Source organism: Labrus mixtus, chromosome 4 (genome assembly GCF_963584025.1).
Source record: "Labrus mixtus chromosome 4, fLabMix1.1, whole genome shotgun sequence".
Taxonomy (NCBI): Eukaryota; Metazoa; Chordata; class Actinopteri; order Labriformes; family Labridae; genus Labrus; species Labrus mixtus.
Genome location: NC_083615.1, coordinates 1,747,790 through 1,771,663, shown reverse-complemented (window position 1 = coordinate 1,771,663; position 23,874 = coordinate 1,747,790). Strand labels below are relative to the sequence as shown.

General features: G+C 38.0%; 2 protein-coding genes across 3 annotated transcripts; one reads left to right on the top strand and one right to left on the bottom strand.

Moving 5' to 3' along the window:
- Positions 1–1,269: 1,269 nt before the first annotated feature.
- Positions 1,270–11,502, top strand: sephs1 (selenophosphate synthetase 1). 2 transcript variants are annotated; one of them, XM_061035079.1, is made up of 10 exons: positions 1,270–1,397; positions 3,592–3,714; positions 3,827–3,923; positions 5,189–5,307; positions 5,940–6,047; positions 7,212–7,366; positions 7,480–7,570; positions 7,684–7,783; positions 8,932–9,144; positions 10,663–11,502. In XM_061035079.1, exons 2-10 carry the CDS (start codon positions 3,619–3,621, stop codon positions 10,875–10,877), a joined length of 1,194 nt encoding a protein of 397 aa, XP_060891062.1. In that variant the 5' UTR covers positions 1,270–1,397; positions 3,592–3,618; the 3' UTR covers positions 10,878–11,502. The 2 variants fall into 2 exon arrangements, with proteins under 2 accessions (XP_060891062.1, XP_060891063.1); XM_061035080.1 differs by having other exon boundaries at positions 1,271–1,397; positions 5,204–5,307.
- Positions 11,503–12,255: 753 nt separating this feature from the next.
- cpt1b (carnitine palmitoyltransferase 1B (muscle)) lies at positions 12,256–23,851 on the bottom strand. Its single transcript, XM_061035072.1, has 19 exons — positions 23,080–23,851; positions 21,880–22,020; positions 21,595–21,734; positions 21,308–21,479; positions 19,900–20,001; positions 19,468–19,605; positions 19,316–19,393; positions 18,967–19,074; positions 18,690–18,774; positions 17,663–17,858; positions 17,382–17,567; positions 16,727–16,832; positions 16,198–16,314; positions 15,933–16,097; positions 15,695–15,829; positions 14,667–14,819; positions 14,463–14,576; positions 14,289–14,381; positions 12,256–12,685 (listed from the first exon to the last, which is right to left on the bottom strand). Exons 2-19 carry the CDS (start codon positions 22,018–22,020, stop codon positions 12,551–12,553), a joined length of 2,364 nt encoding a protein of 787 aa, XP_060891055.1. The 5' UTR covers positions 23,080–23,851; the 3' UTR covers positions 12,256–12,550.
- Between the last annotated feature and the right edge of the window lie 23 nt (positions 23,852–23,874).

Genomic DNA, 23,874 nt, shown 5'->3' with positions numbered 1-23,874 from the left:
TAGGATGATTCACACGAGTCTACATGGAGAGAAATAGCCTACTGTAACTCTGAAGTGTTTATTTATCTTACAGAAAATAGGAGTTATCCATCGTGAATTGTGCCTTTAAGTGACTGGTAGGCCTTCAGACTTCAATGGGTATAATTACAAACACTACATCTAAACCAAATATTGGAGTTGTATTATTTATTCATTTGTTTTATTTAAATTGATTGATGGCAATTTATGAATGAAACTTTAGACTACATGTTTTCCACAACAGGCAGATATAATTTATTATTGCTATAGGCTGTTGTTATCATCATCATTGTGATGGAAATACACACTCACTGTGAATAAAGGATTAAACATGGTTTCCAACATTAAACATGACTTCTTGACTATTTTGGTTTTGTGTGTTTTTTAATGTTAAGTAAAATGAGATGACGATTCATCGATTCATTTGTCGAGATAATTCACTGAATGATTCTTGAGGATTTGATTATTAACACAATATCTGTCTCTCTTTACTGTAATCTGTTCTGCACATGTTAAATGTATTTACAAATGATCCCTGCACTCATGTTCACTTCATTTGTCTACTCGTTGTTATATTGAATAGTTTCTGCTGATAACATGTCTACACTCACGCACTTTAACTTAACTCAACACTGTCCATTTACTACTCTGTTTTTGCACATTTACATTCAATCTTTCATATTTAAGACTAGTAATGCTAAGTTAAATCCTGGTTGTATATATTCTCATTCTTAGTTTTGATATTTTTTGTGATTATTTACTTTGTATTTAATATTATATTGTGTTTAAATTTGCTAATATTGTGTTTTTTTGCTCATTTTGTGTGTTTGGACAACCTGCTGCTGTAAGGACACAATTTCCCAGTTTGGGATCAATAAAAACAAAAAAAACATTTGTTGTAGAATAAACATGTTTCCATCCCAGCATACTTTCAAAGTTGTTCATTATTAACTCCAAACTGGTTTTATGAGGCACCTTAAACATTGTTGTGTTGTTCTGGTGCAATTGGAGGGAAAACAGTAAATTAAAGGTACACTCCATTGTAGAGATTTTGTTGCCAGACTTCTCAGCTCATTAAAGGGGATGTCAAAGCCGCCACCGTGCATGCTGAGGACCCTTTGAGATCCTGCGGATTTCCTCTCTGTATTGCAAATCTTTAATCACTTTAAAAACACAAACATTCAGTGTAAGCGTATTGCTATCTTAACACATTTAATATACCGTGATAGCGCTTGTATTTTCCCCTTGAAGTCTCGATTTAGCAGACAACCAGCCATTATTTTCCTGCAGGCATTCTCTGAGGACGCCCGCTTCTAGCCCCAATGCATTGTGGGGCCTTCCCCGCTCTTCTGTAGGGATCCACCGCTAACGTGAAGCTGGTAAGGATAAACTGGTCAGAGCAATTAAAGGGGAAATGTTGGAAGAATATAACTCCGCTTTGGCCCTAAAATAGCATTTAGGGCGATTGTAAACACTTGTAATACACCACATCAATACAAGCTTTGCACTAGTCGCATGTTTGGTGCTGTTTTATTGGTGTGAACGCTGATGTTGCACACCATCGCATGGCGGAGGGCAGGAAAGGGTTAATTTTTTCCGCCGCCGACATTTTTATTCGGCGCTCTGCTGCAACTTTTTAACTTACATGTGCACCCAGCTGGCGCAATGTTTTTACTACTATGCATCCCGATTTAAATATTAGGATGCATGTGTGTTTGTAACAGCTGGTGGAGGACCGGAGCAGACTCAGGTCTTTGTTGTTTATGAGCTTCATGTCATGAATGGATCAGATCGGAGCTAGGACGGAAACTAATACTGGAGTTACATGCAAACACTAATGCAAAAATAATATTGTCACCATGAGTCCACATGTCTTCAAAGTTGTTAAATATATTGTGTGTGTTTAATCAAACAGACGAGGTTACCCGTGATCTGCACTTTAAACACAAGGTTCAATGAACTTTTGCAGCGTTTTGGTTCTTGAACACTCCCCCACTGGGTGCTACCTGCCCCCCCTTCAGTAAATTGACAATTTCTGCAAAAGAGCAGCAATTTACTGGATTGACTTACCTAACTGGTCCCCTTTTTTTACACTTTGGTTTCATTTTTACTTGTGCTGAAAGTGAAAATATGAGCAATGCTTAAATGGGAATGTGTGTGTGTGTGTGTGTGTGTGTGTGTGTGTGTGTGTGTGTGTGACAATGGGAGTGTTGGGAGGTGTTGTTTTCAAATTCAAATCACCTCTGCAAAGATCTTAAGATTATTTAACATAATGAAAAAAACATACATATTGTGTGCCTGAAGACAAATAAACACTTAAATCTATTGTTTGATTTATATTTAATGCAGTGATTGGATGATTGCTGCACTGTTATTTTATTTTTCATGTTTTTTTTAATAGGATTTTATTGTTGTTTATTTGACTGTTGGGATTTGTTCTTTTTTCTGTAAAGCACTTTGTGACGTTGGTTTTGATAAGTGCTTTATAAATAAACTTCATTATTATTCTTATAGTAAGCCCATAGACTGGTATGCCTCACGTGTATCTTGATGATTGTTTTCTGTAACATTTGACCAAAAATAGAACAAAATAGTTCAAATCTAAATTGTAGAGAGAGGTGCAGGTGTTAGTCATGATCACATTTGTTAAAGTAACCTCTGGTGTTAAATGTTTTGGTGAGTCAAACTTCATTTTGATTCAGCTCTGTCTTCAGGAAATACGATGACGAAGATGAACAATCTGTCTGTAAATTTCTAGGTTATTTAAAGAAGATTGCGAGGATTTCTCTGCATTATTTATGACTGAGTAATTGAATTTAAATCGTACTGTTTTATGCGGAAAAAGAAACAATGAAAGGGAACCTGCTTTTTAAATTTTTCTAAATGTTTGTGTTTTTAAATATCATATTTGATGAATCAAAAATAATTGTTGGTTAAAACCCTCCAGTTGTCTGACACAGATTATAAAACACATTATGAGCTACATTGACTTGTTGTTCTATTGCTGAGGCTTTTAAACATGTTTGAGCTCATTTTCTAACCACATTACGCTGTAAGAAATGAGCTCTATTATGCAAAATTACTTCATTACACAACTGGAGTTTGTTTTTATCATTTAAAGGCTGTGCTTTACAATTCTACAATTCACTTAGCAGACTCTTTTCTCCAAAGCGACGTACATCAGAGAGTAAGAACAACACAAGCAAGGATCTAGAAAAAAGGGAACAATGTCAGTAAGAGCAAACGATCAGCTTTGAGTCTGATTGGACACACAGGTGCTGACAGGAAGTGACCAGAGGCAAAGCACAACATTGAGGGCAGTTCTTGAGAGCTCTAATCAGTATAGAAACCATCTTATAAGTCGTCGTTATCAAACAAAAACCATCGTCATTACCATCATCATCATCATCAATAATATGGAGACCATCATCATTAAGTTAGTAGGTATTCATAAAGAGCTGGGTCTTTAGCTTTTTCTTAAAGGTGCAGAGGGCTTTAAACATTGTCACATCCAAACAGTGTCTCTGATCACTAATATGATGTTTCTGTGCTGTTCATTGATGTGTTTCTTAGTGGTGAGGGTCCAGACTTTCTTCAGTCATGTCGGTGAGGGAGTCCTTTAACCCTGAAAGCTACGAGCTGGACAAGAACTTTAGGCTCACACGCTTTGCAGAGCTCAAAGGCACAGGCTGCAAGGTTGGCTCTTCTTTTTTTTTATTTTTACATTTGACCTTGAATGCATCTTTGTCTTTGTATGGCTAATTTGATCAATTAATATTCAAATGTTGTCGTTGTTTTCTTGTCACAGGTACCTCAAGAGGTGTTACAGAAACTGCTAGAAACCCTGCAGGAGAACCACTACCAGGAGGATGAACAGTTTCTGGGGGCAGTTATGCCTCGATTAGGTAATTATGATATTCATGTAGCACTGTAAGAACATATTGCTTTGAAACCCGTTTGGGAAATGCTTCAGCTTCAACAATAAACAGTCACTACGACGTCCAATGTTACAGTAGATAACATGATAATCCCCAAACCCAACATTTCTGAGGGACGACGCTTTGATCAGGGAAACAAGAAATCAGGCTGCAAGAGTCTGAAATTATAGCAAGAAGAATGTTTTATGCAAAGAATCAAGGATTTCCTGAGATAAGATGTGACGTAAATAAACAACGTGGAAGTAGCAGCCGAAGCAACAGAGTCCGCTACACAACGTTATAATGAAAATATTTACTTTTATATCAATGCTATGTGTAATCCAATGGAATGACAACATCCACAAAAGAGAGGAGAACAACACACTGACGAACAGAAAACAGAATGCAGACGTTTAATTAGAGCACGGAGATCGTAGAGGTCGTGTGCAGACACTTTAAACAGTCACTATATAAACATCACTCTCTTCCTATTGGCTCGAGGTGAAATCTCCGGAGTATATTCTGCTGCGTTCAGACATCAGCTCACTCGGAAAAATACTAGAGGTCTGGCCGGAGAAACTCTGAAGGGTAAAGTCGGTGCGAAAAATGCGTCAGTTTGCGTTCACACATAGCCTAAAGAACCTCCGGGTAGACTCATCTCCAGAGTTTTTCAGGAGATTTACGTATGTGTGAAAAGGGTTCATGTGTCAATTTGACCTTCTTGATAGAGGCCTTGGTGTTGTAGCCGTGCGTTCTCACCATTCTATATGCAGTGAGAAGAAGCTAAGCTAGCTATCTGCTACCATCGGAACAAATAGAGCCAATTGTGTGGAGGGAAAAAACATTGCTAGTGGCTTTATTTCTGATTCAGGAGGGACATGTTGCAAATGTGTAAAAATTGAAGAACAGCAGGTAGATGTAGAAACTGTGAGTTATAGCCTATATGTACTCTTTGATATATGTTCATGTATTGTACTTTATATAGTTAATGCAATACTGAACAATGAAATCACTCATGTTTTCTTACATTGTGAAGGCCGAGAGCAAAACCAATCGCCACAAAGTCAAATCTGAGCATCAGTCTCGAAATGGGCTGTTAAAGTAAACACAGAAAAAAGGTGTCATTTGATAATTTCTTCTTCTGTTTAATCCAAAATCTGCCCAACCGAATGATGTCTGATGTCTATTTTAAGATATTTTATGCACAGTGACATATCACAACGTACAGGGTTTTTATAATTTGACATGTAAAGCTCTTGTTTCTGAAGGCATAGGCATGGACACATGTGTGATCCCCCTCAGACACGGAGGCCTTTCTCTGGTCCAAACGACAGACTACATCTACCCCATCGTAGACGACCCCTACATGATGGTACGATCCTCCTCTTTTTATGAATATTACTTTAGTCTCAAAGGGATCTGATTGATTCTACATTAAAGTCTTTCTATGTGATGTTTCACACTTCAATATAATATAAATCAAGTATCTCCTCTGAAAATAACTCTATGAGTCATGACTGTCTACAATGGGTGTAACACCCGAGTCCCACTGTCTGTGATGTTTTCAGAGTTTTCAGAGTCCTATCTTCACTTTGTTTACATCGTCGGGACGGCCGGCTGACTCCTCCCCTCGTGTATAAAAGTTGTTTAATTGAGGGACTAGAGAAAAGAAGAATAACATACTGTACTCACTGCTTAACTGTGTTTCTAGATCACGCTCATTTCAGGTAAATTTACATGCAGTGTGAAGATACGAGCATAATAAAGATCTCTAGCATTAGCATGCTAACACAACAATGCAGCGCGAGTTGTTTTGGTTTCATGCTGGTGCTCAAGGGCGACATCTGCTGGATCAAAAAAATCACATGTAAAGCCTTTAAAGTGAGAGTTGGACAGATGTCCCATTGAAAAGTTCTTTGTTAATATTTCTCTTTGAGTCTGATGTTGGTCTACTTTACTCCCAAACACTTCATGCACTAATTTGCCTGTATTTTCCCGCTGTAGGGAAGAATCGCTTGTGCCAACGTTCTAAGTGACCTGTATGCGATGGGAGTGACAGAGTGCGACAACATGCTGATGCTTCTCGGAGTCAGCAACAAAATGTCAGAGAAGGTGAGCGGCATGTCATGTTCACGTTTGGATCTTCATCTTAATCTGAATCAAACATTTAAGGAAGGATATTCCTTTATTGATCCCCATATACTCGTGTAAATCAGTGTTCTTCTTCTTGTGATGAACGATACAACAGGAAACTCAAAGTACTTGGTCTTTTTTCGATTCTCTGATTTTTATTTTTTTTTAATTTTCAAAATCCAAAACAAAAAACGCCAACCAGAATTTACATTTTTAGACACTTCAAATCGACTATTACCCCTTTACCTTTTCTAAAGATGATTTCCTTTTTAATATAGATGGAAATGGAAATAACAGGAGCAAAATGAATCCTCAGATTCGGGCATTGCTGCAGCAAGACAGAGAAAGAAGTAAATACAAAATTCACAGGATAGAAACAACAATAGGATGTAGATACAGAAGAATATAAATAGTTGAGCAGTATGTGTAGTGCATGGTGAGTTAAAGTGACCAGTGATGATGTAAAGTGACTTGTGTGATCAAAAAGTTTAGAGTTATGTAAACAGCAGTAAAAGAGTAGTATGATATGACCATCTGAAGAATAACAGTGCAGCTATACAAAATAAAATATAACATAATAAAATATAATATAGTGCAATAAGATACAGTATTCTGTTGTATACAGTGTCTTATGTAGAATATAAGATAATAATAATAATAATAATAATACATTTTATTTATAAGCACTTTTCAAAAATTCAAAGACACTGTACAATAGTTAAAAACAGAAAGAACAGCACAGTAAGGACAGACTAACAGACATTACAACATTACACACAAATCATAAAGATAACAACAATAAAGGTAAAACTACAGAAAACAGAAAATACATCACAATCATACATTAAAAGTTTAAAGAGGTGAGTTTTGATTAGAGATTTGAAAGTAGGAGGGTCGGTGCAGTGTTGAATGTGTGTAGGGAGTGGGAATGCAATATAATATATTAATAATGTAATATACAGCATATATCAATCGTAAATAATATTAATATTCATAAAGTGGTCTGGCACTGCTGTTGTACAGTCTGATGGCTGTGGGGACAAAGGAGCACCTGAAGCATAAAAGCATATTATTCCGTATTTAAGAAGGTACAAAGTGTTGAGAATGATATCCTCATTATGTTGTTTCCCTGGGTCTTTACAGGAGAGAGATAAAGTCATGCCACTGGTCATCCAGGGATTCAAAGACGCATCAGAGGAGGCAGGCACGTCTGTAACAGGAGGACAAACGGTGCTCAACCCCTGGGTGGTGATGGGAGGTGTTGCAACGACAGTCTGCCAGCCCAACGAATTCATCATGTGTGTTCAGATTTTTTCTACTTTGTATTTGTTTACTCGATTTCTCCTTCAAGAATGTGTCATCGCTGTCACATGTTGAAATGCTGATTTTGACTTGTCATGTTTCCCCTCAGGCCGGACAACGCAGTGCCAGGAGACGTGTTGGTGTTGACAAAGCCTCTTGGAACACAAGTGGCCGTTGCAGTACACCAGTGGCTCGATATTGTAAGTTTCTCTGCTCGCACGTGATTCATTTTTTGCCAGGAAATGTTTTGATTTACACACGCTAATGCACATCGTCCTGTATACCCTTTTTTTTTTTTTTTCCGATCTCTCAGCCTGAGAAGTGGAACAAGATCAAATTGGTGGTGACTCAGGAAGACGTCGAGCTGGCGTACCACGAGGCCATGATGAACATGGCTCGACTCAATAGGACAGGTAGAAGCACTCTTTATGTGTCCTAATAATTGATTTACTTTAACTTCAGTTGTACATCTGCTGTCAGGCATCAAACTGTTGAATAGAGACTTTTTTTTATTTGTGTAAACGGCAGCAGCCTCTGCAGCAGCCAGGCTGAACTGCACCCTCACTCGCTGAGTCCGGTGTTCTGCGTCGTATAAACCAGTGCAACCAATATACCAGTTTAACATGCAGACACACGAGGTGCTGTTAGCACGGGTGCAGCTGCCACAATCACCCCACTGCATGCAACATATATTCCGGATTTTACAGTACTACTCGCAATAATGCATTATTAAGCCTTGTGTTAACAAAACCCAGTGTATACTGTTCTTGTTTTATGATTCAGAACTTAATGAAGGTTTTTTTCTGTTACATTAAAATGTTAAAATCTGAAATAATATTTCCCACTATCATAATGGTTATTGGCCTCTTTCAAGCTGGCACTCAGTGTTTGGCTGAAAAATGTGTTATAAGTATTTTATGAATCAACATTTGTTCATGTAACGGAATAAACTGAATAATAACCAAGTCCTGCACATATGGACTTATTATTATATGATCATCTGACAGAAAATATGATATCGCCAGAGTGTTACTTATGAGAAAACAAACTTTAATGGTGCTATTGAGTGTGGCCAAATATTATAATTATATTTAGACTGCTAAGTCATTATGAAATGGCTGTAAATTATCATTTTAAAATTCATATTCTTTCTTGAAACCAACTTTTAAGACAAACAATTTACCATATTGGCCTATTTAACATCCTGTTTCTGTAGAAATGAAGGTAGGCCTATGTTTGTGCTTAATGTCTAACGGTTTCATAGTGTACGGAATTTTCTCATTAAATTGACAATTTTCTTAAATTTTTACGGTAAAAATGTGTTTTCAACATATGACTGTAAAAATGACATTTTTGTACTGTTTCTTGATTGACGGTATTTCAGTGTTTTTACTATAGTGATAAACCTTTTTAGATTTCACGGTCTTTTCCTGTTACCATTCGACGGTTTGTTACCGTATTTTCTACGGATTTTTTTTTTTTACAGTGCACCCATTCAAACCAGTTAGTCATTTCGATCCCTTCTTTAAATCCATCTCCTTCTCTGTGGCGTCCTTTACAGCGGCTGGTCTCATGCACACCTTCAACGCTCACGCAGCGACAGACATCACGGGGTTCGGCATCCTCGGGCACGCACAGACGCTGGCACGGCAACAACGCAGTGAAGTGTCGTTCGTCATCCACAACCTCCCGGTGCTCGCCAAGATGGCCGCTGTGTCTAAGGCCTGTGGAAACATGTTTGGACTCATGCATGGCACCTGCCCGGAAACATCAGGTGTGTGTTTGAGTGAATACACAAGGCTTTTTTTTATTTCCATTTTATGTGAAGTGTATTTAGAATATGGCACTTAAAGACTTTATATGTGATGTTTTGATCCAGCAGATGTCGCCCTTGAGCACCAGCATGAAACCAAAACAACTCGCGCTGCATTGTTGTGTTAGCATGCTAATGCTAGCGATCTTTATTATGCTCGTATCTTCACACTGCATGTAAATTTACCTGAAATGAGCGTGATCTAGAAACACAGTTAAGCAGTGAGTACAGTATGTTATTCTTCTTTTCTCTAGTCCCTCAATTAAACAACTTTTATACACGAGGGGAGGAGTCAGCCGGCCGTCCTGGCGATGTAAACAAAGTGAAGATAGGACTCTGAAAACTCTGAAAACATCACAGACAGTGGGACTCGGGTGTTACACCCACTGTAGACAGTCATGACTCACAGAGTTATTTTCAGAGGATATACTTGATTTATATTTAAGTGTGAATAATCACATAAAAAGACTTTAAAGTTGAGTAATCCTAAAAAAAACAGATTTATAGGGGATCAAAACAAATAAAAAATGGTAGAACTTGATAGTTTAGCTTTTCTCCAGTGTGTGAAGCTCCATCGTCCACGATCGAGTCTCCCTTAGTCAAAGTGTTTCCCCAAAATCCCAAATCTGAATTAGCTGTTTTTTTCAGTTACAGTTAAGAACAGAATACCACAATAATGTAGGGACAAGATTAGTGTTAACTATTGGAAAGGTTCAGAGACACCAGGAGCAAGAATGTTAGAATAATTATTATAATAATAATAGCTTTATTTATATATCACCTTTAAAAACAAATGTTTACAAAGTGCTGTGACAGACAAATACAGAAACACGACAACAGAACAGAGATCAACAGAGAGGGCAACATTATAAAAATGCAAATGACAGGAATAAGATTGAACAGGCAGGTTTGGAGAGGCAGTTCAATACAAAGAAGGAAGATTAGTTTAAAATCAACCAGGAGAGAACAAAATCAAAATAGATGGAGAGTGTGACGACATCACATCACAGGCTGTAACCACAGAATGAAGATAAAAAGAAGAGATAAACAGATTGGTTAAATGAATAAAACAACAGAGAGCTGATGAGTTAAACCATAAAAGGAGGAATTTAAAAAAGACTAAGAGCAGTAAAATGAATAAAAGGAAGGGATATATCTTTAAAGGAGAAATCACATAAAAGCAAGTCTATAAAAGTGAGTTTTAAGAAGTGATTTAAAAGATGCCACTGACTCTGCCCGCCTTATCTCCTCAGGCAGGTTGTTCCAAAGTCGAGAATGATATGATTCCCCCCCCCCCCCCCCCTGGTTTAATTTGTGCTGGTGCTCATTTGATGATGCCCCGTTTTACTGAACTCATTTTATTTAAGATCCGCAGTGACAGACTGATCACTCACCAGCAGCACGACACATTATTCAACATCTCATGTGACACCCAATGTGAGCCCTTTGTGACCGACCAAATCTCCTTTTTTGTTACAGGAGGCCTGCTCATCTGTCTGCCTCGGGAGCAGGCCGCACGCTTCTGCGCCGAGATCAAATCCCCGAAATACGGCGAGGGCCACCAAGCGTGGATCATCGGGATCGTAGAGAAAGGAAACCGCACCGCTCGCATCATCGACAAGCCCCGGATCATAGAGGTGGCACCGCAAGCAGCCACGCAGAATGTCAACCCAACTCCTGGTGCGACCTCTTAATCCTCCCCCTCTTCTTTTTGCTGCGTCGGAACCCAAAAACCAGAACCCAGAAGATCTGATTTTTTTAGATACATAAACTGCAAAAAGAAAACATCCTAGAGTGTTGAAATATATACACATAAAGTAGTACTTACACAGAAGAGACTGTGTTGACGTGTATCTACATGACAAGCAGCCCCACACAGTGGCTCTAAAGGGGCATGACATCACCAAGTGGACTCTACCTGCAGTAACCACATGAAAGAAAAAAAATAGAGCATACTTAAAAAAAAAAAATCCATTTGCCTTTTGTGTCCGTTTTATTCTGTTTTTGTTTGATATGTGTGAATGCCGGGCAGCTTCCGAGTAGAGAGTGCTGTTGATACAGACGTTAAAATGGTTGATTCAATTTGAATCTTAGGAAGTCTGTTGTCTGTTGCCTCTCTGGGTCTCATCCAGCAAGCGGCCCATGTGACCATGTTTATGTTTGTCCATTCACTTTGTACAGTTAAAAAAAGCTTTAGTTTTAGTTCATTGATGTAACTGATGCCTTGAAAGAAACTTGAGTGTGACCAGAATGGTTTGTTTTTTTATTACTTTGACTTTTTGTATTGCCCCCTCCTGAACTAATAAATATTCAATTAGATGTTTTTTTTTTGTTCGCCCTCTATACGGGTGCTGCATTCGAGAATACAACAATATTTTAACTTCCAATATTAACTGCACATTGAATCATTTAAAAAAAAAAAAAAAAAGCATTTGTGCTGCCCCCTGGTGCAAAAACCTGCAAACCCCCTCTGCTGGAGAAAAATCACGTCATGATTTCATTCCCAGTATGTCATCAGATTTAGGGTCACATGGTGATTCTTGATTGCATCATTTAGATTGCAGTGTTTTTGTTGCAGATGCTTCAGTAGAGTTGCCTGACTTATTGTTATGCAACTTCCAGCTGTTCAATGTCCAGATTTTTTGTTTGTTTGTCCTCATAACCTGGATGAATCAGCAGGGCCTCTGTAAATGTTCAAATGGATATCAGGAACAATAAATGACCTCCACAACACCTCTTAAAATAAACTTCTCTTACAAAATAGATTCTTCTTCTGATTGTGTTCATACAATTACTTAAAAAGTGTAAATGCAGAAAAGTTACGAGTAAATCAACCAGTATGATGAACTTATTTGTAATAGTTTAGATTTCTTTTCTTTTTTCAAAAAGCTGCTGATAGTGAGCTGTGTCATAGGTGCATAATGACTTTAATCGTTTTTACTCAAAAACAAAACAGCCTTAAATGGACAACACAATCATAGACATTCACACTCATGTAATCATGGATTCATATTTCCAGACATCTTGAAGATCTATTCACAAAAGTAATATGTACAAACCAAAGAACATGTATAAAGAGTATATTTACATTTATTACATAAAACTTGATTTATATACAGTCACACTGACAAAATGAACCTTTCCGAAAACAAAAATTTCCATAATTTTAAGGACATATCTTTACCTTTTTAGGATCAAAAAGACAGCTCCGAAGTTCATAAATATCAATAAATTAGAGGAGTAACAACTATTTCTCTTGTGGATGACAGAGTGGAATGACCAGCTCCCATAATGTGACCCACCACACAAGAAAGAAACTAGAAATGTGCAAATGGAACCAAATGCAGCAAATCATCTCGGTGTCTTGTCATGCGTGCTTTTTCCCATTTTCCAGCTGTACGTGCTTTGCATTCTCCGCCCTCTTCTTATCATTTTCAGGCTTGAAAAGTGATTGGATATCGAGCATGGCCTTCCAAATGTGCTGACCAAAGCGGTATGAATCCTGCGGGCAGACCGAAAGGCAATAACAGAAAGGGAGAAAGAGCAGATGGAGTTGAGTGTTGAAGGACAGCACAATAACTAAACAGATGGATGTTTATTAACCACATTCCAGTAGCAGCTATATTTTCTTTGTCATGCTTAGGGTGAGATCTCGAATGCCCTTATTACTGCTGAGTTGTAGGTTGTAAGCTTTAAGGATCACTGACAACATTCCTTTGATGCAGTCTGATTCATCAGCAACTGAGTATGCAATTAAAACAAATGAAACCATAGACCACCTACCATAGACTGTAGAGGGTAACCTGATCATATTTCAAGATAAAACAATACAATTGATCACCCATACACTGCAGTCTGACAATGTAAGGATCCTAGTAGCCTACTAGATAATGTTAGCGTTAGCTAGCAAGTACTTAAAGTCTTTCTATGTGATTTTTCACACTTCAATATAATATAAATCAAGTCTATCCTCTGAAAATAACTCTGTGAGTCATGACTGTCTACAATGGGTGTAACACCCGAGTCCCACTGTCTGTGATGTTTTCAGAGTTTTCAGAGTCCTATCTTCAGTTTGTTTACATCGCCCGGACGGCCGGCTGACTCCTCCCCTCGTGTATAAAAGTTGTTTAATTGAGGGACTAGAGAAAAGAAGAATAACATACTGTACTCACTGCTTAACTGTGTTTCTAGATCACGCTCATTTCAGGTAAATTTACATGCAGTGTGAAGATACGAGCAAAATAAAGATCACTAGCATTAGCATGCTAACACAACAATACAGCGCGAGTTGTTTTGGTTTCATGCTGGTGCTCAAGGGCGACATCTGCTGGATCAAAAAATCACATATAAAGCCTTTAAAAAGCTATTATCACTGTTTTGCAGTTTAACAAGTTACAATATAAACGGCTTTATAACTAGCCCACATAATGTTAGCTTTGGGGGAAAAAACGGCGAGAAAATGTACTTGCTAGCTAACCTGAGTTTAGCCTGAAGTGCTTGAACATGAATGCTGGCTTTAGGTATTTTCTAAGGCTAATGGGTTTTGAACTGTTTAACTTTGAAACATGGTCAGAAATCCCTTCATATTGTCGAGTGTCTTTTCAGATGCTCATTTGTCAAGAAGCTGTAATTGAAAGACTAGCGCATGACTTACAACCTGGAAGCCCATTTCCACCAGTTAAAAAAATAAAAATTGAAAATTTGGCTTTGTTGAAAATTATGAGATAATAAAGTCATAATTATGAGATAAAGATCAAGATTTTCTTTTTGTTTATCGTGTCCCTTGCTCAAGTGGTTTATTCCGTGACTTCTGCTCCAGGGGCCTCTATGTACAGTCCTTGAATGTAGACTTCAATGTGACCGCGATGCATCCTTGAATGTCATAATTATGACTTTATTATCTCATAATTTCGACTTTTTATCTCATTATTATGACTTTATTATCTCATAATTTTGGCGGAAATGGGCTTCCATACTTACAACCTGGAAGACAGTATGACTTTAAAAAAACATTTGAGCTTTCAACCCTCAGCATGATTTCAGTAGAAGATGGCCACATTGCAAAAAAAGGTAATATATGCCACGCTCTTATTTTGTGCTCTTACTGTGTCGGGGCTGGAGAACTTGCTGGAGATGTGGAATGTTACGAGGTTTTCCCCAATGATAATATAAGACACACCATAACCATCATCAGCCACCTGCAAGTAAACAGATGCAATAAGATTATTTTACAAAACATGTTATATGTGTTACTTATAACATTAGATAATTTAACTCACTGGGCCAAATCCACCACCAGCACCCACGTATTTTGGGAACTTGTTGATGTCGACTAAGTTAAGCTGCTGCTGAGGAGTCTGGCTGGTTGACAACTTCCAGGGCTCTGAAAGCACCTGGAGAAAAAAAAGACATGTTGTTGTATGGAAAAGAAATGTGAAGGCAAAGCTCAGATTTATCAAATGATCAAAGATGATCAAGATTACCTTCTCCAGAAATGGGGAGTTCACACCGAGGTATTTGGACACAATGTAGAGACAGAAGAGATGGCGGTCGATGCCAGAACCAGTCATGGCCAGACGATACATGTTTTGATGCTTATCCGACGCCGTCCGAAATAGGGCAAGTCTCTGGGCATTCTGGGCAGAGAGAGACAACCAGCACATAATAGTGACATAAAAGCAGGACAACACCTCAACCCTGCCAGGACAGCAGAAAGATCAGAGTCCAGGGCATTGACATTCAGAGACATATTGTCACTGGGTCTTGGTGACCAAGTCCTTAGCAAGCACAATGTGACTTCTCAAAGCGTGAACCTTCATACAGTACACACTGACTGGAAACTTCTAAACCGGATAATAACCCAAAATGAACCCGAAACTTTTTGTTGCTAAGGAATAAAAACGACTCCTGTTAAGACTGCGTTTAAAAAGTCTCAATATTCTCGGCTCCTCTCAGACCCTCAGGAAGGTTGAATAAAAGCCTGGTTCTGCTGGGGTTAAGATTTTAAAACCCTTAAAACTCATTTATTCAGTCTGGCTTTTATATAGTGCTTTATATAAATTCAAATCTTAACTTTATTGTATTGTCTTTTTTATCCGACTACAATTTTAAATATTCTTCTCCTATGTATTAATTTTAATATCTTTTTGCTTTTATGTGTCATATTTTATTTTTTAATTTTTATACATATATTTTTTTTAAATTCTTATTGGTGTGCATTAGTCTCTCAATGATTTTATAAACTACTTTTTCGTCAGTAACTTTTTCGCACTCTTGTAAAGCACTTTGAACTGCAATTGAATTTGTCTGAAAGGTGCTGTATAAATAAAGTTTGATTGACTGATTGATTGATTGATTGATTGATTGATTGATTGATTGATTGATTGATTCCACCACTACAAGTGCATAATCATTTTCTTGAACCCTCAAAATTTAAATAAGTAGTTATTTTTTTATAATATAATATGTAATTGTGTTCCTGATTTTCTTTGTGTTTCTGGTTTCATCTTACCGTTGCACCTGAGTCCTCCATGGCTCTGACAAAAGCAACCGCCTCAGAGGTGCAGGAACGTACCGTCTCCGTCCGACCGTCTCTGAACATACGCGTCATCGACGACTCGTATGTCAGACAGAACACTCCCTGGTCCTTTAAAGCAGAAGGAGAAAAGTCAATTACTAATAAAAGTAAATTATGGAAGTTGAACATTCACAAAAACAAGTGTGAGCAACAATGGAAATGGTATCATTACCCTGAACTGAGCCAGCTGCAGGGCCAGCTGAATGAAGGCGTCAGGGCTGGTCCTGCATTTCTTGATCAGTCCTTTCCCAAAGTCACTAAACAAACAGGCATGGAAGTCCACATCATCGGATATCTGCTTGGCTGATAGATATGAAGTCTCAATTGCGTCTTGGCACTAACAGAAAGGAAACGAGACAAACATCCCAGTTCAATTTTGTGCTAAAAATACATTGAAGTGACTGGTAATAAATATTGTATAAAAGGCTTTACTCTACCTCCTTTGAAATCTGCCACTGCAGCCGAGCGGGATGAGGCAGGCCTTTGTTCACGTCCCCTTTACAGTGTCCCTCCTCTGAGTAGCCAAGATGGAAGCAGTCTGTTGCAAGGACGTACTACAGAGGCAGAGAATGACAGCTGTAAATATATGCAAACTTAAAAATGATCAGAATCAGAATCAGATTTATTGTCCAGGTATGTTTACACACACAAGGAATTTAACTTCAGTGAACTGTGCTCTCTTATGTACAGGTACAACATTAAATATCAACAATAAACAGAATAAGAAAAGACTAATATTTACATGACTAAATATGAAACAGTGCAGTGGTGAATAGTGTAAAAGATGCTGAAGTAACATGATGAGTAAAATGCAGTTATGTGACAGATGAGTCAATTAAGATGTTTATTACAGTATTTACATAAATAAGTGGATTGATCATTTAAATTAAATAATATATATACACATATATGTATATTCACAGTGAATTATTGCTTTTATGATACAATATTGAAAGACATTTTCACCTCCCACATGTGTCCTACGATTGGTGCATCGGCCCAAGAATGCTCGACATTAATTCCCATTTTGCCGTTAGTGTAAGAGATCAAGGTGAAAGATTTGTCAAACCACCTGTGAGAAAAGAAGGAACAACGATTTATTTTCTGGGAGAGATGAGACAATTAAAGCTTAAAGGCTTTATATGTGATTTTTTGATCCAGCAGATGTCGCCCTTGAGCACCAGCATGAAACCAAAACAACTCGCGCTGCATTGTTGTGTTAGCATGCTAATGCTAGCGATCTTTATTATGCTCGTATCTTCACACTGCATGTAAATTTACCTGAAATGAGCGTGATCTAGAAACACAGTTAAGCAGTGAGTACAGTATGTTATTCTTCTTTTCTCTAGTCCCTCAATTAAACAACTTTTATACGTGAGGGGAGGAGTCAGCCGGCCGTCCCGGCGATGTAAACAAAGTGAAGATAGGACTCTGAAAACTCTGAAAACATCACAGACAGTGGGACTCGGGTGTTACACCCATTGTAGACAGTCATGACTCACAGAGTTATTTTCAGAGGATAAACTTGATTTCTACATTTAAGTGTGAAAAATCACATATAAAGCCTTGAAACAGTGCTTGGAGCTAATATCAGAGACCTTCTCTTGATATCTCTGCCTACCTGTCGTAACATTTTCCATGAAGAAGGGACTTGGCGTAACTATCCAGTGAACGGGTCTTTGTCGGGTCATAACCCTGTGGCTCATCATCCAGTGTCAGGAAGAAGGCAGCTGACTCCACAGCGTCCAAGGACACTTTGTTTGCTCCCTGGCTAAAGTACTTAATCCGGGTCCGAGCCCATGGAACTCTAAAAACAGGATGTGAGAATACGATTATTTAGCTGCTTTTTTCCTCGTGTACGTTCATGTGTGTGCTGTTCCAAGTTTTTGTTGGATTTCCTACCTGTTCCCCGCAGTCAGGGCAGCGAGTTTGAGTTCTCCTGGCTGTGGTTCTGACGTGTCATTTAGGATCCTTTGAAATTGTGTCTCCAGTTCACTGGGTAAGAGGTGGCGCCCTCCTGTGTAAAGCCACACCTGGAAGAAACGACCCTTGTGGTAGACGACCAGATGCTTGCGGTCGGTCAAGTGCTGCACGATATCTAAAGGGGAGGGGACAACAACCAAAAGATGGGTACAAGAGGCAGGAAGTAAGGGGAATTGTGCAGACGGTGTGTGTGTGTGTGTGTGTGTGTGTGTGTGTGTGTGTGTGTGTGTGTGTGTGTGTGTGTGTGATTCTGTCTCTTTTACAGGTTGTACTGTTTTTCATATTTATTTGTGTTGTATACACATAACGACTTTCATTCCTGTTAATGTTGTTTGTTCATTTAAAGTGCAAGAGTGGAAAACTCACAAAAAATAAAATACAATAACTTAATAAAAATAAATAGATAAGCGTGGAAAAAAATATATTTGAGAAGAGTAGTATCAAAAAAATAAATAATAATAATACTAATAATAATACAAAATGACGAGACAAACATAAATAAAAAATAAATTAAAAAAATAATAAAATATATAAATAAATATTTATTTTTTATTTATGTTTGTCTCGTCATTTTGTATTATTATTAGTATTATTATTTGTTTTTTTTTGATACTACTCTTCTCAAATGTACTTTTATTTTTTTTCCCACGCTTATCTATTTATTTTTATTAAGTTATTGTATTTTATTTTTTGTGAGTTTTCCACTCTTGCACTTTAATTCTTGTCTATTTGTTGGACTGTGAGGGTTGTTTATAGGGAGAAGTGATACTGGGTTACTGGGTTTTTAAATGTTTCTGGGGGAAAAAAATAAAAATGTTGATGTGCATCCCAACTGCACTGCACTGTATGTCTTGAACTTGCTTTAATAAAAATATGTTGAAAAAAAAACAAGTATAAGCAGATGGATGAATGTTCCCTTTAGTACATTATCTTTACAGTTGTTTACCGGTTTCGATCCCAGGAATGCGGGTGGTGTTAAACATCCTCTCCATCTGAGTGGAACACATTGGAACAGTCCCCAAAGCCCTCAGCTGAGAACAGAAAAGAATCAAATAAATACTTAGTTTTATAGTAGATTCATTGATATATTGTTTATACTTGAGCTTGTGAGAAGATAATGGATAGAAGAAGAAGTAGAGTGACAAAGAGATGAGTTTGTATGTTTTAATCCATAAGCTGATTGGCTGATCGGAGTTAAAGCAGAGAAGTGGTAAAGTCATTACCGGTGCATGTTCACCACGTTCCAGTTTGCGTCTGTACTGCAGCATTGCATGCACCACATTTCCTGCTCGTGCAGCCTGTCGGTGTGTCGGGGTCACGTACAAGAGGTCCTTTACATGAATCCAACAGATAGAATATATCAGGAAATAGAGTGTGACAGTGGGACTCGTGTTACACCCATTGTAGACAGTCATGACTCACAGAGTTATTTTCAGAGGATATACTTGATTTATATTATATTTAAGTGTGAAAAATCACACATAAAGCCTTTAATATTTTCTTATCTGTTATGAATTCAAACAAATATACTCCACTGACATAATACACTCAACTAGCGACAGTCTATCTTACCATTATATAGAAGTTACTGTTAACCATGATAGGACTTCGGCCCCTGAGGTAGATGTACTCCTCCCACCAGTCACTCACCTATAAAGTTAACACTTTGTTATTGAACAGAACATTGAACAGTATTTGTTAAACCACTTTAGCACACTACTCACATAATTAGTTGCCCACCAGGATTTTAGGATGAGATACCTCTGTAGGAGGGCGGCTTTGGAATCTTTAAAGTCATTGGCCAAAATCTCCATTTGGTTGTATTGTTTACTGTCCAGCAAAGGTTGGACTGACTCCAGGTACTGCGGGGGGGGGGGGGGGGGGGGGGTTAGGTTTATGTTTTTTTAGGACAGTGAAACATTGTTGTGTGGAAACACAGCTGATACAATAGACCCTGTAACTCCATAACAATGCAGGTCAGTAAGTGCAATCACAGCTTGCAATGTTTGAAGGATTTTATAACAATAAACTGACATGACAAACCACCAAGAGTTTTTTCTTCCAGTACTGTCTTGAATCTTTCCCCGTCTCTCATTTCAAGACATAATTGGGCCTAAGTCGTTAGTGTGTTCCGTACAAGGATAGTAATTACAAACCCTGTGAATTGTGTCATCCACATTGGGCACCGGGAGCCTGGGTAAAGAGGCCTGGAAACTATAGAGGAGTGGTCTGCGTCCAGAGAACATCTTCACCAGGCTCTGTAACAAACAGTAATCAGAACATCAACAACACACACAATTCAAATATTTTTTTAACATTTACTCAATTATTAACCATAAGTAAGTAAAGGGCACAAAGATTAAACAGATGACCAGACGGTTTATTAACACAGCTGCTATTATCCTCTGTTGTCAAACTCATGGTGGAAAGCTCCACTGTGACTGTAGTGTTCTATTGCTTAGTTGCAAGTTGTAGCCTACATTATATAAATGTTTGGTAATCTGACAAATCTTCTTCATTTCAATACTTCCTGATTTTGATCAGCAACTGGAAAGACAATTGAACCTGAACATCTAGAGTAAAACCAGGCCATATTTCAAGATAAAACTACTTTTTTTGGTCGTTCACTTGCTGATGTCGGAAACAGCTAACGTTAGCATTTAACCACCTAAAGCTAATATTTTTAGTTTAGCAGTGTTACATGATACAAGAGGAAAGCAAAAAAGTAAAACAGCAAGGATTTTAAGCCTTTCCTAGGAATTTTGTTCCTGGCTAATACATAATATTATAGCTAACTAGTCGTTCGCTAGGATGTGTTTGAATGCTAGCATTATGCTAATTTAAGTTTTCTAGTTTTAAAGTCTTTATATGTGATTTTTCACACTTAAATATAATATAAATCAAGTATCTCCTCTGAAAATAACTCTGTGAGTCATGACTGTCTACAATGGGTGTAACACCCGAGTCCCACTGTCTGTGATGTTTTCAGAGTTTTCAGAGTCCTATCTTCACTTTGTTTACATCGACCGGACGGCCGGCTGACTCCTCCCCTCGTGTATAAAAGTTGTTTAATTGAGGGACTAGAGAAAAGAAGAATAACATACTGTACTCACTGCTTAACTGTGTTTCTAGATCACGCTCATTTCAGGTGAATTTACATGCAGTGTGAAGATACGAGCATAATAAAGATCGCTAGCATTAGCATGCTAACACAACAATGCAGCGCCAGTTGTTTTGGTTTCATGCTGGTGCTCAAGGGCAACATCTGCTGGATCAGAAAATCGAATATAAAGCTTTTAAAAGTGTTGTTCAAACTTAAATTTGACCTGATGTCCCTTCAGATTCTCACTTTTCAACATCTCTTCATTTACTAATCACTTGGCAAGAGTTGTACATTACTATTACTTACAACCTTGAATACATTCGTTCAAAAGCATTTGAGTTTCTCATTCTGAACATGATGTCAATGGAAAGGATGGCCTTGTCAATATGGTGAAGTGCAAACAGTAGCAAAACAATTCAAGGCTCAGAAAGAGTGAGTGAAAGACAAAAGGTCAAATGTACCAGCCACAATTTGGTTGAAGCGCTCATTTTCCCGTGGGATTCAAAAATCCATCCATGGTAGGAGAGCAGAGCTTTCAGAGTGTATCTCAGGAGGTAGATGAGGAAGAGCCACAGTCCGGTGGCAAACAGGATGGCGCTCAGCACAGCTCGGGTCTGTACTGACACATAGTGCCTGTTCAGACAAAAGTCAATTATGATATTATTATCAAACAGAAAAATGTAGTATTGCTTCAGCAGGTACTGGAAAGAGATGATAATAGCAACTGCAGGAGATTTTTTTTTCTGACCTCTGTGGCAGGTTTTCCTTGATTGTGTCAATCATTCCGAGGGAAGGGTCTATGCGAGTATACAAGGAGCTCATCATGGCAATCACAACTATCAGCCAACTGGATGGACTGGCAGGATAGACTCCAGCCAATACACCATTCTGAAAATGAAATTCAACATGTTTCAATGTAAGTAAGTGAGTAGTCTGGAAATATCTATACCTTAAATGCTTGTTTGTTATGTTACTGGTTGACATTTTACAACACTGATAGTCAAAGCTAGAATTGAAGCGTTGGCTGTTGTACCTTAAACTGAATGGCTTTCTTCTTCCATGCAGTCAGTCCCGACAGGTAGATGTTTTTGATGACCTCTTGGCTCAGTTTAAGGTCCACGCCATCCGGGCGCACAGTGAACTGGAAGCCCACCGCCTGATGGGCCTCGGCCATCTATGAAAGAGAACAAACGTGGAAATTAGATGGAATTCAATTTAGTCACCATGGCTTCCCAATGGAAATATAGTAATAAAGGTGAAAGCAGCCTTTTAAGATATATTTAAAGTCTACAGTGTACTCATGCAATTTCAGCTTTGTGTGCTTTTTCTAAAGAGATCTTAAAGTAGATATTCTGTTTCTTCAACTATTCAAAGATCAGATAGCTCAAGCTTTTTCCTATTAGTTCTGCACAGGAAGTATTGTGCTGTAAAGATCCAGAATCTGATGCACAGTTATAATATTTTGATAATATATACCTTACCACTTAAACCATATAACAGTTACCAAGAATCGTTTTTTAACTACTTATACAAGTTTCTCAAAGAGTTACAAAAAACACTGGTATAGACTTTCATAGATATTACTCAAAATTTGGACATTCAGTCAGGTAAAGTTGCAATGTTTGTCTAGTGTTTCAGAATGTGATAGGGCAGGCCGGTCTTATGCGGGGCTCAGAAATGAAATATCAGCTGGGAAAAAAAATACAGTAAAGTAATAAAGGCTCAGTAATTGTCTTAAACATAATTCCAATGGTCGAGTGAAATTCTACACACAAATATTTTGAGTTCACAAACTACTCCGTTTAATTGGCCAGCTTGTCAGGTCTAGGATTACTTTTTTTTCCATGTCATCTGACTGAACAGTCACTAAGTGGGACAAAGTTCAATGGCCAGATATAGCCATGCACCGGCTGAGCATGTGTGCACACCTCAGATGGGCATGAAAATATAAACAATGGCTGAATGTTAAGCTCTTTAGCATTACATGAGCTCTCTGATGATTTATTAGACAAGTTGAAGGTCAGCATTCATTTTTACTTGAACAATTAAACAAAGGTGAACTTCCCTTTTAAGATCTCAACCTTTTCAAATAAACAAAAATACTCTCATTTAAAGCATTTGACATGTTTTACTGTCATGTTGTTCAAAAACAGAATCCTGCACAATAGCAAACCTGCAAAATTCTCAGCAGTTAACACAAGTACATGCAGAACTAAAAAAAATCCCCTTGTACCTTTTTCAGGCCAGATTCAGTAGAATCCAATCAGAAGGAGTCGAGCTGTGACTTTGTTTCTGCCAGTGATTCAGTAGAACTCTTCTGTACTCTGGCTTGTATGCTCTCAGTGACTCCTGTGTCCTTGAATTGGCTTTCCTCAGGTAGTGAGATCAGGGCTGTTGTCTCTGTGCTTTCCAAACCGCCCTCCTCCCCTCTTCCCCAACGTAAACTCTCTTTCTCTCTCTCTCTCTTTCACTCACTTCCTCCCTCATGACATGCTTTTTTTGTAACACGACACCAAATACAGAGAGCGCCTAACCTCAAGTGTCATGTGCCTTCAGGTCACTGCTGTGAAACTGTATATCCTCTTGCAGTGCTGTGTTTGGATGTCACTTACACCAATGTGACGTTTCCTTTTCAGAGACTGAAAGTGCAGGCAGTATTAAACTGTGAAAGTGGAGGTAGAATAGTGTGAAGAGAATAAATAAAAGATGTCTAAGGTTATTAAAGTCGAGGATTTTGCCTGGATAAGAGCATAGGTAAATGTGACCTCACAAAGAAGTGTTGCTGTAACTGTGTGATCTTTTTTGGATATAATCCAAACCTTAAAGTGCAAAAATACTGTTACAAGGAAAGGATGATTTTTGTCAAATGTAAATCCTTTTTTCATTAATAATCTTTATTTACGCAGATAATTTTTATTGAGATTCGGACCAATTAAGGCCAAAGTCCTAAGAGAGTCATGGTTTAATGCAACAATATTTTACTTTGGTCATTTCTATTCCTCAGAGTATATAATACCCAGTGCTTTGG

Coding starts and splice junctions, on each gene's coding strand:
- sephs1 (XM_061035079.1), top strand. CDS start 3,619: ATGTCGGTGAGGGAGTCCTTTAACCCTGAAAGCTACGAGCTGGACAAG. Junction 5,308..5,939: donor TAGACGACCCCTACATGATG/GTACGATCCTCC, acceptor TTCCCGCTGTAG/GGAAGAATCGCTTGTGCCAA. Junction 7,367..7,479: donor CAGCCCAACGAATTCATCAT/GTGTGTTCAGAT, acceptor GTTTCCCCTCAG/GCCGGACAACGCAGTGCCAG.
- cpt1b (XM_061035072.1), bottom strand. CDS start 22,020: ATGGCCGAGGCCCATCAGGCGGTGGGCTTCCAGTTCACTGTGCGCCCG. Junction 16,315..16,726: donor TCGTAGGACACATGTGGGAG/GTGAAAATGTCT, acceptor CTGCCTCTGTAG/TACGTCCTTGCAACAGACTG. Junction 14,577..14,666: donor ACTCCCCATTTCTGGAGAAG/GTAATCTTGATC, acceptor TTTTTTCTCCAG/GTGCTTTCAGAGCCCTGGAA.